The sequence below is a fragment of the Curcuma longa genome, chromosome 21 (genome assembly GCF_044706935.1).
Source record: "Curcuma longa cultivar G26 ecotype Majalengka, Jawa Barat chromosome 21, ITB_CL_G26_1.1, whole genome shotgun sequence".
Taxonomy (NCBI): domain Eukaryota; kingdom Viridiplantae; phylum Streptophyta; class Magnoliopsida; order Zingiberales; family Zingiberaceae; genus Curcuma; species Curcuma longa.
The window spans coordinates 6,581,955-6,598,363 of NC_133881.1; the positions used below are offsets into that span (position 1 = coordinate 6,581,955).

The 16,409-nt window shown below is 37.1% G+C and overlaps 1 protein-coding gene across 1 annotated transcript; it reads left to right on the forward strand.

The window, feature by feature from the left end:
• Positions 1-11,597: 11,597 nt before the first annotated feature.
• Positions 11,598-14,811, forward strand: LOC141815105 (uncharacterized). The gene is made up of 3 exons (XM_074703059.1): positions 11,598-11,661; positions 12,912-14,684; positions 14,732-14,811. Exons 1-3 carry the CDS (start codon positions 11,598-11,600, stop codon positions 14,809-14,811), a joined length of 1,917 nt encoding a protein of 638 aa, XP_074559160.1.
• Positions 14,812-16,409: the final 1,598 nt, after the last annotated feature.

The following is a 16,409-nucleotide window of genomic DNA, read 5'->3' on the forward strand; positions in this document are numbered from 1 at the left end:
AATTTAAAGATTGGATTATAGTATTAAATATTAAAAAAATTAAAATAAAAAAATTTTAATTATTCACAAGGTGTACTGAATTGTTATTCTACACATTTTATCCGGCACACTCCATAAGCAAGTTTTTTTTTTTAATTTTTTTTTTGTTTAATACTATAACTCAACCTCTAAATCCTATAAGAAAAATCTTAAATAGTTTAATTGTAAATTAAAAATAAATAAATAATAAAAAATTATACTATATTATTTTGGACACTCGGAATACTTTTATATATATATATATATATATATATATATATATATAAAAGATGGAAATGGATTATTGGAATTTAATACTAAATATTGGAAGGTTAAATTAACAAAGTGAAGAGAGATAGCAAATGCGTGTCCTTCTTTTCAAAGGGATAAGATGAAGCATAGTCAACATCATTTGATGTTACTTGCAATTACAAGTCTCCATCTTGATGGACCCCATATTAATTAACAAGCTCGGCATTATCCTTGATTTTCAGGACACATCATATATCTCCACCTCCTTCCATTATGTCAACATTATTTTATTATTTTTATTTTTTAATTTTATTTTGATGGCATATATTAATTTGGATATGGTATTGTGTCTTATCTCTCATCATCTAAATATATATAAAAAAGTGTGGTCATACTTAACTCATTGAATATACTTTCTATATTTCTGTAAGATTTTTTATATTTTTAAAAAATTATTAAATTTAGTGATGATATTTCGTGATGAATTAATTTTATATATTGGGATTGGTTTAATTAGTTGGTTGCATCATCATGGGTAAGTGTATATATATATATATATACTGCCATTGGTTTAGTTCATTAGTTGGTTGCATCATCATGGGGAAGTGTCAATTCTATGTTAGAACTCATGCGAATGAGAAAGGATGAATATTTTCAATTGCTTTGTTTCTTTTTCGTGCTCCTCTACAAAAGGTTAACATACATGAGATAAAATACATAATGAAAGAAAATGCAAGCACAAAATAAATTAATTTACTTGGTTCACAATCTCATATGGTTGTTACATTCAAGACCCAGTCCTACAAATTAATAACCACTAGTTCCTTCTCATTCTCGAACACCTCTAAAAATGGAGAAGTCTCTTACAACATATTTCTTATTAAACAACACAAATACAAAGTCCATATATAAATACAAATGAAAACAACAACTTCACACAAATCTTTACTTTGAAAGCTTCTTCGTTGCTTTGGATTGTCTCTTGATGATAGAAAATACAACAACACTTCATCTCCAAACCCTCAAGAACCAACTATTTTGATTTCCCTCAAAATCCTCTTTTATAAGGTTGTTGTCGAGTTGATTTCTATCTACCAGTCAACTGCTAGCTTCCATCAATCGATTATTACGTCAAATCTGACTGTTGAACCTACAGAACAACTTTTACTTGCTCTATTTGACCATGATCAGTCGACTACTAGGGTTTACTAATCAACTTTACATTCATTAGTAAACCTTAGTAGTCAACTAATCGTAAATAGTCAAATCGAACAATCGATTTCCAAATATTCTATTTGTTATAGTAACCTAGTAGTCGATTGCCTTAATTTATCAATCAAATGCACTATTCATTATTGTAGCAAAATCTAAAGTTACTATAGCAAGTCTTAAAAACATCTCAAACTCTATTTTTACGGTTTAAAGTCCATCGGTCGATATATACGTCGTATTAATCAATTGATGCTCCTGTTTTAATCTTACCAAATCTTGTCTTGCATGTTAATTATTCGATTGAACTTAACCTAGTAGGACTTCCTTTACCCAATATTTGATGAACCCTGACTTGTTGAGACTTCACGTGCCTAGTATCCAATCAACCTTGACCTGCCAGGACTTCTCCTATGCCAAACATTCGATCTTTTTTGACCTCTTTAGACTTTCACACTCACCTAACATTCGATCATTCATAGCCTGTTAGGACTTTTCATACTTGTCTAACATCTAGTCCTCCTCGACCTATTAGGGCTTTCATCCACATGTCAAGTGTCTGATCAATATTGGCTGACCTAGCCTTCGTTTCTCATGCTAAATGTTTGATCCTCCATGATCTAGTTGGACTTCAACCATATCATGCTAAGTGTTGAGTCAACCTTAACCGACTTGGATTTCGCTTCTGATCATCAAGTGTTCGGTCAACCATAATTCACTTTGACTTTTTTCTTGCTAACTCCCTATTAGACTTTCGACCGTCAAGTGTTCGGTCAACCTTGATCGACTTGAATTCTTCACTTGTTAATTCTCTATTGAACTTTCAATTATCAAGTATTTGACTTGGACTTTCCTTTTGTCAACTCCCTGTTGGACCTCCGACCGCCAAGTGTCAGGTCAACCATAATTCACTTAGACTTTTTATTTTTTATCAAATATCCGATCAACCTTGACCTACTTGACAAACTAACATATTGATTAAACATCTAAATTTACTCAACTCAAGTCAAATTAAGTTTGGTCAACCTTGATCAGAGGTCAATTGCACCAATAATCTCTCTCTTTTTTATGTTTGACAATATATTTAAGTTAAGCTAATTCATTAACACAACACCTTACTTCTAATGTCAAGGCATAAATGAAGGTTTCCTAACTTGAACCATTTATTCTCTCCCTTTGGCACATATCAAAAACTTCTTCCAAAAATTCATTCTCTTCTTTCATTCCAAACTTCTAATGCTCAACCTTCCATTTTCTCCAATGCTCAACCTTGAGCATACAATACATATCTCTTTCTTGAATCCTCACATTCTCCTCCTTTCATATCGAAATCATGCCTTTAAGGAGGACCTCCCTCTTAAAGCAAACTCAAACTTCAATCTTAGCCCAACAATGATATCTTTGCACCTTTAGGAAATTCCAAAATTTAAGTTATGAGGTTATAAAATTTCAACCTTGAAACTAAACCTCCCTCTCAATTTCTCAACCTTCTCCTTTTATCAATTCCTTCTCATTGTCCCTAAGAAAACACCCTTTGAATACTTATCAAAGCACATCAAAAAATTAGGGATAGTTAAGATAACTAGGAGTGAGTTTAAATAACATAAACAATCCTATTTTAGTCAAAAATATAGCTAGCAGTCGACTACTACTTTGCAACAGTTGATTGCTTACCTGCAACTCAATTTCAAACTATTTTTCAGACATAAGTAATTCTATGATTTTTAAAAAATTATGAAATTTCATACATACATTATATATGTCAAATGCTATCAAGAAAAAAATAATTTTTCATGAAAATATATCTTATTGTCAAAGAATAACACAAAGTTAGAAAGTATTAAAAACTTTAATATTTCACACTAATTTTATATCAACATAATGAATAGTGATTCCTATCAACAAATAGACGTCACTAAGATTTTTTAAAATAATTTTAAAATAGTTTTCAAAGTCAATTTTTAACCATGCTCTATGGGCTAAATGCACATAACTTACACATTAACTGTTCTCGTGATTGACCATATAAAATCCATGTGTTTTAATGATAGTTGCTTATTTTGATGATTGTAACACCTGTATTTTCCACACTTAAGGTTTTGAATATGATAAATTTTATATTGACTTAGTTCGTGATAAAAGGGGGGTTTTAAAGGGAATGAGAAGATTCGTCTCGTAAAGACAAATTAAATAAAATTGGTTTAGGTCAAATCAGAAACCGTTTGGTTAGTGAACCAAACGAACCAAGATTGAACCAAACTGAACCAAGTTGGTTTGGTTCATACTGGAAGAGGTTTTGATAAAATAAAAATAGGTAAAAAGATTCGTCTTGCAAAGACGAATCCGACAAGACCAATTTTGATCAATTCGGAGGTCGTTTGATGGCTGAACCAAGCGAACCAAAATTGAATCCGGTTCACTACAGTAAGGGATTAGGTTTTTAATTAGGTTTATTCCAAATAAAAAGGAACTGAATTTTAATTATAGGCAAGATTAGGTCTTGGAATTACTTAAGTCCGAGGCGGGATTTTCCGAAAATTAGTTTAGAATATCTCGAAAATTAGTTTAGAAATATTCTATGATTTTTTTTAGAATTTTAGAATATTTTTCTGGAATTTTTGGAGTAGCGGAAGTAGCAAACCTTATCCGTTAGATTTTATTAGATTTGTTCTAATAAAATCTTATAAAAAAAAAAGAAATTTTGTTAGACTTTTTCTTAAATTTCCTAGATGACATAACTATATAAAGAGAGGTTTAGGGGAGACAACTCTTGGATCTCTCCTCTCCTAGAGCCGGCGGCACCACGGAATCTCTCCGTCTTTTGTTGCCGCCAACCCCACCTCCTCCTCTTCATGCCTAAGGCCGGCGGCGGTGAACGAACATTGGAAGCCAACCATGCAAAGCCTTGCACGTTGCAAGCCTTGCACGTTGGAGGCTTTGCATGTTGGTTCCGTTGCATGAAATGATCGGAAGCCACATTTTTGGGAATTGCTTGGGCGTTGCATGCAAGCATTGTGGCCATCAAATTCCAACATTGCGGGAGCTTTTGCATGGCTAATTAATTGCATGGAAGCTTTTGCATGGCTAATTAACGCCATGGAGCTAATTGGAAGCTTTGCATGGGATCAACATTAATTGGAAGCTAACGTTGGAAGCTTTGCATGGGATTATTGGTGGAGGCAAACTTGCATGCCATGGAGCCAATCGGTGGAAGCCAAGATGGTGGAAGCATCAAGGTGGCACCGTGCATGTGCATGCCTTCAAGCCTATTGGTGCATGGATTTCCAATTGGATGGTTCCTTTGCATTGCATGGATTTCTAATTGGATGGTCCCGTTGACATGGATTCCTTCTATTGCATGTGGTTTCCATTGCATGGTGGCGCTTTTCCTTGGAGGATGAAAGAAGGGAGCTTCTTCTCGCAAGCCATCGGAAGAGAAGAGTTTTAGTGGAATCATCTCGAAGGATCGTTGCCCACACAACGTTCGAGAAGAGGAGAGGTTATACAGTTGAAGATCAAGGGGTCATCCACTCCTTCAAAGACAATCCCACGAGAAAGGTCGCACAGAGAGGGCGCTAGAGCACTTCGGAGAAGTTCTTCGATTTCATTAACCCTAGCGTCGAAAAACCTAGTGAGTAGAGAAGATAAGGTAAGTACATCTCTCACCTGCAGTATGAGTTGTTCCGTTACTTTCTTTATTGTTTCCATGATGTGATTTGATAGAGCATGCATAAAGTATTCCTGCCATGACATCATTTTAAGTTAAAGCATGTGTAAATTGTTTCTTTCCAAATTGCATGATATAAGAAGTATAAGAAAAGTATTTTACTTTTAAGAGGCGGGTATTTTGATGTTGAAATGCAAGTACCATAAAGGACCGTGAGGTCGCCAAGGGATGGGCTCCATAAGGTTCGCCCATAGGCCGCGAGGTGCCCATAAGTACGCTCTAATCGGCTTCGGTGGCTAGCTACCCCGGACCGGTTAGAGATGCGCGCATTGGTACTTTGTCAGGGCCCAAAAGATGGATGTTTAGTATGTTTCAATTATATGAAATAGTATGTTTTTCCCCTCACATCATTTAGATATGAACATTCATGTTGCATAAATGTTATTACGAAGTTTTCTATGGTTTTTGTGAGTTAGATGATGTACTTACTAAGCGTTGCTTATAGTTTGCATTCCTCATATTGCAGATAAATAAAAGGAAAAGTTTTAGGAAAGAGGAGGCAGCTGGAAAAGTGTTTGATGTGTGGTGTCGGCGGAACCGCGGAATAAGATCAAGAATTATATAAATGTTTATTTTATGTCCAAGAATTTATATTTATTTCTTTTGCTTCCGCATGTTAAACAGAAAAAGAAAAGTTTATTTGAGTTATTTTATTTAATGAGTAAAAGTTAAGGAAAGTTTAAAGTACGTAACGTCTCCCTATTAGTATAAGAAAGAGGGGGGGCGTTACAAATGATATACATCAAAGGCATAACTTTTAAAAAGAAATCTATCATAACTTAAATGATGCTATAATATAACAATTCATATATCAAGATACATGATTATGACAAGATGAATGTATGATATCATGGCATGTGAATATGTGATAAGACACACAAAGTATGAAAAGTATAACAATAATATAAAAATACCTATATTTCCAATCTAAGCGATATCAATTAATCAGTATGTCAAATACACAATTTGACATAAGTTACCTAACTCCCTTGAATGTGGCAAAAACTTCAAACTTAGCACATTTTATATTTATATCCTATTGTGTCAATTTTTATCAACTTAACAACTCAATTTTTATTGACACACTATAGAATCCTCAAGGATAAAATTTGAAATTTCATATTCAAGATGTCATTTTATCTCAAAAATACCCTAAAATACCAATTTTACTATCGTTGAGTTAACTACCCCTCTAATTAAGATTGGCATACCCTATACCTATTTCATATGAAGGGATCATACTCTTAGGAATTCAATACCTATTGAAACTCCTTCGGTATATTAGGTAGTCACTAGGGATAACCTCCTTAAATACTTTCCTAATGACTTTTTTAGATTTTTTTAAAGTCTTAGTCATTGTAGTCTCGTCAAGGTCAACTCTAGGGATGACGTCCCTTGTAATCTTAACTCCACTTTTAGACCTAGGGTTAGTTTCATAATTATATAATATGGTAAGATGACATATTCTCCTTAGCCTTAGACTTGTGACCCATGTCTTTCTTGTCCTTGGATTTGTTATGCCTTCTTAATCTTAGGTTTTGTTGCTTAGACCCACTAACCTCATTTGATTAAGTCTTGATCTCAAAACTTGATTTTCAACCTCTAATTTCTCAATTCTTGATTTTTCATGTATATTATCTTGGACATTTCTCTTCTAGTATGATATAATCTAAAGGTATATGTCTATTATCAGATAATAAGCTTCATAAGGGTTATTTTTTGCTCCTAAATTCTTCTCAACTTGAGCTTCCTCTTTGATCTTTAAGTTCATGTCTTCCCCTTGGGCATTGATTCTGATAGTGCCCCCGTTAATTGCATGAGAAGCACATAATGTGCTTCTTGCCTTTGCATATCAAATTTCGACCTCCTTTGGCTTTTCCTTTGCCTCTTGGTGCCATATTATATTATCTTTATTTTTTATAATCGAATTTGATATATCTTTATAATTTGTTGATTTGGAACACTTGCTTTTATAATGTCCTCTTTTCTTACACTCAAAGTATATTATATTATCTTTATTTTTTATAATCGAATTTGATATATCTTTATAATTTGGGCTCTAAACTTGACTTATGGAGGTGACAACAATCCCCTCCTCAAACAAAGGATCACATGCCCCCCTCAAACGGAAAACCTCTATTTGATGTCTGAATCTTCATCCGACCTACTTTCTTGCCTAGTCGCAACTAGGACTTTATTCCAGCTCTGTCTGGTCCTCTTGATTCAGACACGGGAGCATCCACTTCTTTTGTTTAAGGTTCAACTCACAAGATCTGGATCATGGCTCTTCCTGACACCACTTGTTGGGTCCCTAAGGATGTCCGCATCTCCACAATGGTATGATAAAGGCCTAAGCCCTTATGACTTTGTTTTTGGGCTCTCCCCCCCTCAATCCTTGAGGTAGAGAAGTTTCTTCAACATCATTCTATGATGTTGAGCATCTTTCAACGTTCGAATCCTTAAGTTTTTGATCCATTAAGTCTCCCTCCTTTGACTCATCTTTGCTTTGCGTTGAGGATGGATTTTTGTGGAGCTTGACCCAATTTGATCCATAGTTTATTTGCATCCTTGTAATCCCCTAGTTTACAAAGAATATCATTAGGAACCAAATTAACCAAAATCTTGGTTACCTCATCATGAGTCTCAGATCTCTTGACTTACCCCTCGATCCATTTGCTCTTCCGAAGAAGTTTTGCCTTTTTATCTTTAGGAGCTTCAAATTAAATCTTTTCGTTATAGCAAATCAATTTTTGATGTCTATTTGAAAGGATATCTCCATTCTTGCCTTCCATTGATTGAAACTTTCATTGATCGATACCTCCTAATCTGAAAGGCGGAGATACCCGAATGTTATATCCGAATCTATCCCAAAGATCAATTGTGAAGTCGAGGTCCTTCGATGATTAGTCATTTAACTTGTTTATATTGAAGAGCTCACAAATATAGCTCCTTCTTCTTCCTCTAGTTTGGTGTTTCTTTCGACGATTAGTCCGATGAAGAGCGGCATCGCTCTAATACCACTTGTTAGGACTTGTGTGAGCTAAAGGGGGTGAATAGTTTTGATTGCTTCATCTCGATTTCATGCTCGTTTATAAAAAGTTAACATGTAACGAAAATAAAATACACAACGAAAGAGAACACAAACACAAGATGAATCGATTTACTTAGTTCACAACCTCTTAAGGTTGTTACATCCAAGGTCTTGTCCTAGCGAAACTATCACCACTAGTTTCTTCTCCTTATCAGACATCTTTCAAAGGCGGAGAAACCTCGTACAATCTATTTCTTACACAACAATACAAATACAACTAAATATACAAATACAAATGAAAGTAATAACTTCAAACAAATCTTTACTTTGAAGGCTTTCTTGTTACTTTGGATTGCCTCTTGATGGAAATGTAGTAGCACTTCGCCTCCAAACTAACAAGAATTGATGCTTTGATTACTCTCATTTATATGATTGTTGTCAGATTGATTTCCAACCAATCAACTACTAGCTTCCATCAATCGACTGCCATGTAGAACGACTCTTACTTGATATGTTTGACCACCATTAGTTGACTGGTAAACTCTAGAAGTAAACTAATCGCAAACAATCAAATCGAATAATCAATTTCCAAATATTCTATTTTCTATAATAACCAAGTAGTCGACTGTCCGAATGTTGATGCAAACATGTCGTAGATGAGAAGTTTCAATGTTTGACGACTATTTAAGTTAACAAGTTGAATCTTATTTGTGTAATGAGTGTGTAGGAGAAGTCCGTGCAAGTTGGAAAATCAGATGCAAGGCAAGAAAAATCCAAGAAGATGGAGGATTAGATTCTAGACAAGAAGAAGTTCGTGCAGGTTAGAATACTCGATGCAAAGTAAGGAAAATTCAAGAAGGTCGAGGATCAAATTCTTGGCAAAAGATGGATGAAGACCTGGAGATGAGAAAGCTCCAAGCACAAAAGTCTAAGGAACAGGAGGTTCATCTGGTTGAGGTACTTAAGAAACAAGGGTAGAGAAGTCTAGGCGATTTCATCCATTAGGATGGTTGAAAAATAGAGAATCAGTCGACTGATATAGGTATATATCAATCGACTAATACTCAGATAAACAGATGGAAGACTACTGTTCTAGTTTCAGATTTGATAAATCCAAGTATCAGCCAGCTGATGCTCGATATCAGTCAACTGATATCGATTGGGAACTGAATAGAAGCAAATCCATCTGAATGTTTGATTCGACTGATGTTTTATATCAGTTAATTGACGTTGATCGAGAATTGAACAAAAGCATATCCATCCGATTGATCGATTCGACTGATGGTATCAGTTGACTGATGATTGATATCGTTAGATTGATCTCGATTAGAATCGAACAGAGGCAGATCAGTTCGACTATTTGATTAGACTGATGGTATCAATTGATTGATGCTCGATATCAGTCGATTGATATTGATCAAGAATCATACAAAAGTAGATTAATTCGACTACGAGATTTGACTAATTGCTTTCAGTCAACTGATAGGATGGATTAGTTGACTGATGTTTAAATTATCAATAAAATTAAATAAATCTCAAAAGGTTCAAAGGTCATTCAAAAGATCCAACAGTTATTGAAAATCATACCAATCAACTAATTGTAATAATCAGTCGACTAATGTCTAAAAAGAAGTTTGCAATCAAACATCTGATGATTGATATCATTCGATCAATCTAGATTAGAATCAAACAGAAGCACATCAGTCTGACCATTTGATTAGACTAATGGTAACAATCGACTGATGCTCGATATCAATCAACTGATATCGATCGGGAATCGAACAGAAGTAGTCAATCCGACTATGAGATTCGACTGATTGCTTTCAGTTAACTGATAAGATAGATTAGTCGACTGATGTTCAAATTATCGACAAAATCAAATAGATTTCAGAAGGTTCAGAGGTCATTCAATAGATCCAACAGTTGTTGAAAATCATACCAATTGACTGATTGTAATAATTAGTCGATTGATATCTAAAAAGAAGTCTACAATCAAATATTCATATAAAAGGAAAAGGGTTCCATTTGAAGGCACCTCTCCTACATCATGCTAAAGGTTTTCATGCTAAGTTCTTGTTGAGAAGTCTTTGAGCTCAACATCCATCTTTGGTGCAAGATCTTGAAGAAGAAGAAGTCAAATCTCTCACGTAAACTCATTGTAACTTCTTTTTGCTTTATTTCTCTATTTTGCATTGTAATTCTATTGTAAAAAGTTTCTCCACCTTTGAATTTGGTTCGAGAAAGAAGAAATTAATAGAAGTGATAGAACGCTAAGTTAGCCTTGGACATAGTCACCTTGGGGAGGCAATGAACTAAGTAAAACACCTTTTTAGCAATTGTGTGCTATGTTTTGTCTTCGCATCAACATTTTTATTGCATTCTCAACAACGACGTGATCGGAGTTATTCACCCCTCCTCTAGCTCACAAGGTCCTAACACTAAATTCTGTTGGTTGGTTTCGGCTGTAAGGAAGGAGAACAGAAGAGGGTTAAGTCAAGAGGATCTAGGGCTTCAATCAAGGTGAGGTTCTACTATTGAATCTGATCGGTTGTTGATGGTGCATTTTAGTGAGTGTGAGTTAATGAATGTGCCCTGTTCAGTAGGTTTTGTGGGATTTGACTGGTGAAGAGAAGGTGGACTCAAATTGGGAATCAGAGCCTTCTAGAAATAAATCTGAGGTAAGAATCTTATTGATTCTAATTGATTATTAGGAATGAGAAATGAAATGGTAGAGTTGTTCAGTTTATGTTGAGAGTGATGATCAGTAGCTAAGTACTGTTCTGTTGGATTTGTGGTTTTAGTGGTTGATTTGGAACAGATCCTAGAGGGAAGGGTTTAGATCTAAGTTGATTTAATTATTTATTAGTCTTTGATTAATGTTGTAATTAGGGATATTATTTACCCTATTGCAGGACCTTGACTTATTGGTCCTATTACGCGGAGCGTATTTTTCTGGGGGTTCTAGTTGTTTCGATCGTCTGATCAGGTGGGTACCCTGTACTTGGTCACTACAGGTTAATCTTATAAGTGCATAATCTGTTGATATTCCTGCTATCCTGTTGATACTTGCTATGTTGATGCTTGTTATCCTGTTGACACTTATTTTATTCGTTGCTTGATACTTGTCGTTGACCTTTGTGTGATCTAGCCTGATTCATTTGGATACCATGTTGATACTTTCTATTCTGTTGATACCATGTGGATACCATGATGATACCCTGTTGATACTGTCTATTCTGTTGATACCATGTTGATACCATGTTGATACCTGACTCATCTGATTCTGGTGGATTATGTTGTTATCCTGTAGCTATTATATGTTGAGATGATCACCATGACATCATCTAGTTGTAGTAGTTGATGACGGCAACAGTTGGCTGTCTTAGTTGGCTCTCACCGGACACCGAGTTGTGGTGCATTAGAGGTGAGGTTGCACCATAGTTGGGTGCAACCAGGACTGGCTCACTAGCCCTCCTGTGCGACTGCCCGCTCCACCACTTGATTAGTAGTGGATAGTTGTTGGAGCCTTGTGCAGTATGTCCTGTTTGGCGCCTCAGCACTGAGCTCTGGGAGGGTGTTTGAGGATGACGAGTGCACTCAGGACCATGCATATTGTTTTTGATGCGTGTTGCATGATTTCATGCATTTTTTTATTATTATTATTATGCTGCATTGTTGTTTACAGCATGTTTGCGTGTGATTATTGCACTTGGTTGATATATGCTTGCTACACCACGGTTTTACATACCATACATTCTGATTTGCATGTTCCTATATCCGTTATGGTATAGATTCTTTCCTTATTTGTTGATACTGCTATTTATATCCTGTTGACCTTTTATTATGCACTTCTTACCTGTATTCCACTGAGTATCTCATACTCACTACCCAGACCCTGGGGTTGATTTGATTTCTCCCCAGATATCAGATAGGTGCGAGGAGCTTGGGAGATTCTGCCAGCCTGTTCCCTCTCACAGCATGGTACTGTGTTGTTACGTAGTTATAGTTGTTGGGTTTTGATGCATTGTACTTGGACTTGGACTTTGTTGTGGTTATGTAGCTTGTGGACTTTTGGACTTGATGTTTGGTCGTACTATTGTTGGTTTTGGAGTTTTACGTACATCGTACTTGTGGATTTTCTTTTCCGCTGTGAAGTTACATATGCATGTGTGATTGTGTGTGGTGATGGCCGTGTTGGCCTTATTATCTTTTGTTATATTGTTGGGCCATGTTGGCTCTATATATTGTGTATTTGTCCAGGGAAATTGTCATAGTTACTGGGGAGATGCTGCCGAAATTTTTCGGATAGCCGTCTCTCGGGACGTGACAATTTAGTGGTATCAGAGCAGGTTAGGTTCATCCGGATTTCCGTTGCATGTGAGTCAATTTTTTTTGCTGTCCGTCGGATTTGTATCGGTGTTTCTTTTCGGGTTTTCCGTCGGAGTTATCGTTCCGTTCGTATCCGTTTTCGTTGTCGGACGGATTTGTCGTCGGAGTTTCGTTGCGTTGACAGTTGCATTTGCGTTCCGATTCCGGTGTCCGGTTTTCATCGGATTTTCTTTCCGAAGTTGTCATGGTATCGGTCTTATTGAGTTTTTGCGTGTATTTGATCCAGTTGTGAGATGGGACAGACAGCGGCAAGGATTCTCCAAGCAAGTTGTAAGTAAACTGGAGATCGTGGGCGTGGTCGGATACGGAGACGACCCGCTAGATTTATAGATTCGGAGACTTCCGAGGGGGCTACGGTTCGTCAGGAGCCTACCCATATTCCTACAGTTGGACAGGGTGGTCGATCTTCAGAGATACCAGTTACACGAGCTCCGGAGATACCGATTACTGATCCGATACCGACTGCACCCAGCAGATCCGTAGACTTGAGTCGGATACCGCTGTTGGCGAAGTCCGTCAAGGACAGAGTGGCTCTGTTCCACGGGGGACCAGACCCGTGGTTAGCACGTTCTTGGTTGGAAAACATGACAGACACATTTGCGTACATCTCCTGTACTGAGACAGAGAGAGTGGAGTTGGCAGTATACCACTTACGTGATCAGGCTGTCACGTGGTGGAAGACCCAGAGGATGGTATTCGGACAGCGAGATTTGTCGTGGATTTCTTTCCGTGAGGCATTCGAGAGGCAGTATTTTCCTGCGACATTCTGTCAGGAACGGCGTCAGGAATTTCTGAGTCTTAAGCAGGGCGACCGTTCGGTTACAGAGTATAACACTGAGTTTTCCCGATTGGCTGAGTTTTGCTCTCACTTGGTTGTTCAGGACAGTGATCGGATGTTTCAGTTTACTCAGGGACTAGCACCATATATTCGGTTGAAGATGGCTGGTCTTTCTGTTAGCACTTATAGAGAGGCACTGGAGAAGGCATTGAGTATTGAGTCGATTCAGCGTCAGGTGAATCGGGAGAGAGATGCAGAAAAGCCGAAGAACCCGAGTACACAGACTTCTGGTCAGAAAAGGCCAGCTCAGGGAGCTGGGACACGGGGTTCTTCTAGACAGCAGAAGGGAAAGCGACCTGCAGGATCGGAGAGTGGTCTTCAGCAGAGAGAGTTTATGGAGAAGAGGTGTTATAGATGTGGTTCGAGTGGTCACCAGATTTCAGATTGTCCATCCGATCAGTCTGTTTGCTACTATTGCAAACAGCCTGGTCATATGATTGGTGACTGTCCTCGGAGAGCTCAGTTGGAGATTTCAGACACTTCTTCATCCAGAGGACGATCCACTCAGTCGCGATCGCAGAGGGTGCCAGCGAAACACAGAGCACCGAAGCAGCAGAGGTCTTCATCTTCTTCAGGACAGATGTATCAGATTCAGGGGAAGGATTATATAGTTGTACCAGCACCTCCCCAGCCAGAGATATGTTATGCGGCGATTCCGGTGCAGCAGCAGCCACCAGCAGCACTGACTACATATAGTGCTCCTCATTATGTTCAGCAGACGACCTCTATACCCCAGAGTCAGTTCCAGCCGGAGCAGAGACAGACTGGATTTCATTCGACTACTCAGCCTGCTAGCACGGAGGTGGGACGTGTTTATGCTATTACGCGCGAGGAGGCACAGCGGGCCGATGGATCGGTCATACGGGGTATGGTTTCTGTTTATAATATATTTGCTGATACGTTGATCGATACTGGTAGTTCGCATTCCTTTATGTCTAGAATATTTCTGAGGAAAATTGGTAGAATTTCGATGGTTAGACCGAGTAGTTTAGCAGTATCATTACCTTCGGGTGAAGTGCTGACTACTAATCAGCAGATCAGAGGATGTCCGTTGGATTTTGACGGTCACCTCCTTACGGTAGATCTTCAGGTATTGGATATGATGGAGTTCGATATTATTCTGGGTATGGATTGGCTGGCTACCTATCATGCTACCGTGGACTGCAGAGCTAGAGTGGTTACTTTCCGACCTGCGGATCAACCCTCCTGGGAATTCGTTGGTACTCGGAATGATGTGATATCTATTATTTCTGCTATTCATGCTCAGATGATGTTAGACGATGGGTGCCGAGGGTATCTAGTGTCTATGAAGACAGCAGAGGAAGGCAGAGTTTCTGGCCCTTCTGACATTCGTATCAACAAATTCAGAATTCACAACCTCAATTTCATCAGTTTCAATCACAATTTCAGCAGCCATTTCAAGATTTTGAGCAGCCAATTCAAGGTTTTGAAAATCAGATTTTTCAAGATAATTATTCCCAACAACCTACATCAAGCTTTCATAAAAATTTTCAGCATCAAAATCAATCAAATAAACATTCAAATCAATTCCAACATCAACAATTCCAAGATTCACAATTTCCACTAAATTTTCAGCAACCCATCTCATTTCAAGGTCAACAAAACTCTTATTCAAACCAAGACGACTATGAGAGTTCTTGTGAATTTATTCAACAACAACAAGAGCTTGAGGAGATAATGCTACAAGTTTTACAACAACAGCAAATCTTGCTACAACAAAGTCAATAAAGAAATGATTCCACTCTACAAAACATTGAAAGATAAATTGAACAACTTGCAAGTAGCATGAATCAAATGCAAGTTCAAAGATCATGTCAATTACCTTCTCAAGAAATTCCAAATCTTGAAAAAAAAATTTAGTGCAATACCTTTGGAGAGTGGGGAGTCGATTTCAAGTCCAAGCACTCAAAATGCAGATTCTCATGAAGAAATTCCAACAACTCATTTTTCCACCCAAATCAGCCTTGAAATGGACTTTACAACAGTTAATGGTGAACAAAATTCAAGAGACACAGTGTCACATGTTGATTTCAGTATGGATGATGTAGAGGATGCATTGGCTACTGAGGAAGCTGTTATGGAGCTTAGTTCTGATTTACTTGCAGCTGGAGATGACCACATGAGTGTAGGGGATACATTGAGCCCCAGGGACCACCATTATTGATTAATATATCAGAGGATTCAAAGGATAGGTATGTGAGTGTAGGGGATTAAACTGAGCCCCAAGAATCATCCATATTTACTGAGCAGTCACAGTTGGAGTTGAAACTTTTACTAGATCATTTGAAGAATACCTATTTGGAAGAAAATCAAAGCATACCATTCATTATTGCCCAAGATTTAATGTCAAAGTAGGAAGAAAAATCATTACAAGATCTGAGGTAGCAAAGAAAAGTTATAGGGTTGACAGTGGATGATATGATTGGTGTTAATCCTACCATTTGCATTTATAGAATTTATTTGGAGGAAAATATGAATGCAAAGAGAAAACCAAAAAGGAGGCTCCAACTATTGATTTTTGTATCATGAAGAAAGATGAGTGGTTGCCTACACGAATGAAAGATGCATGGATCTACAAGATTATTCTGTACAAAGTAAGACTTAAATGAATCAAAGGTTAATATCCACCGGCTCAAGAAATATTTTGAAGAAACTAAAGGAGCTAGAAGTGGATGGTTTGGACATCATAGATGCTATCTACCCAACTTAAAGGGGAGTTTTTGTAACTTTACACCTTCTTTTCATTGTTAATACCATGTTTAGTTTTTATTTTTTATTTTCAATTTAAATCAGTAATAAAAAGTCATTTTCATGAGCATTTGCGGTTAGATAAATCATTCTGAATACCATTGCATGCACGGTTCAGGATAAGGAATAAGTGTATCCCCCTAGGACTTCTTTATATCATGTTGGAAGCACTTGAA

Excerpts from the sequence above, each read along its gene's own strand:
- LOC141815105 (XM_074703059.1), top strand. The coding sequence starts at position 11,598 with ATGACGGCAACAGTTGGCTGTCTTAGTTGGCTCTCACCGGACACCGAG. Across the intron at positions 11,662-12,911 it reads CGAGTTGTGGTGCATTAGAG|ATCGTGGGCGTGGTCGGATA; the intron begins GTGAGGTTGCAC and ends AGTAAACTGGAG. Across the intron at positions 14,685-14,731 it reads ACCCTCCTGGGAATTCGTTG|ATGATGTTAGACGATGGGTG; the intron begins GTACTCGGAATG and ends ATTCATGCTCAG.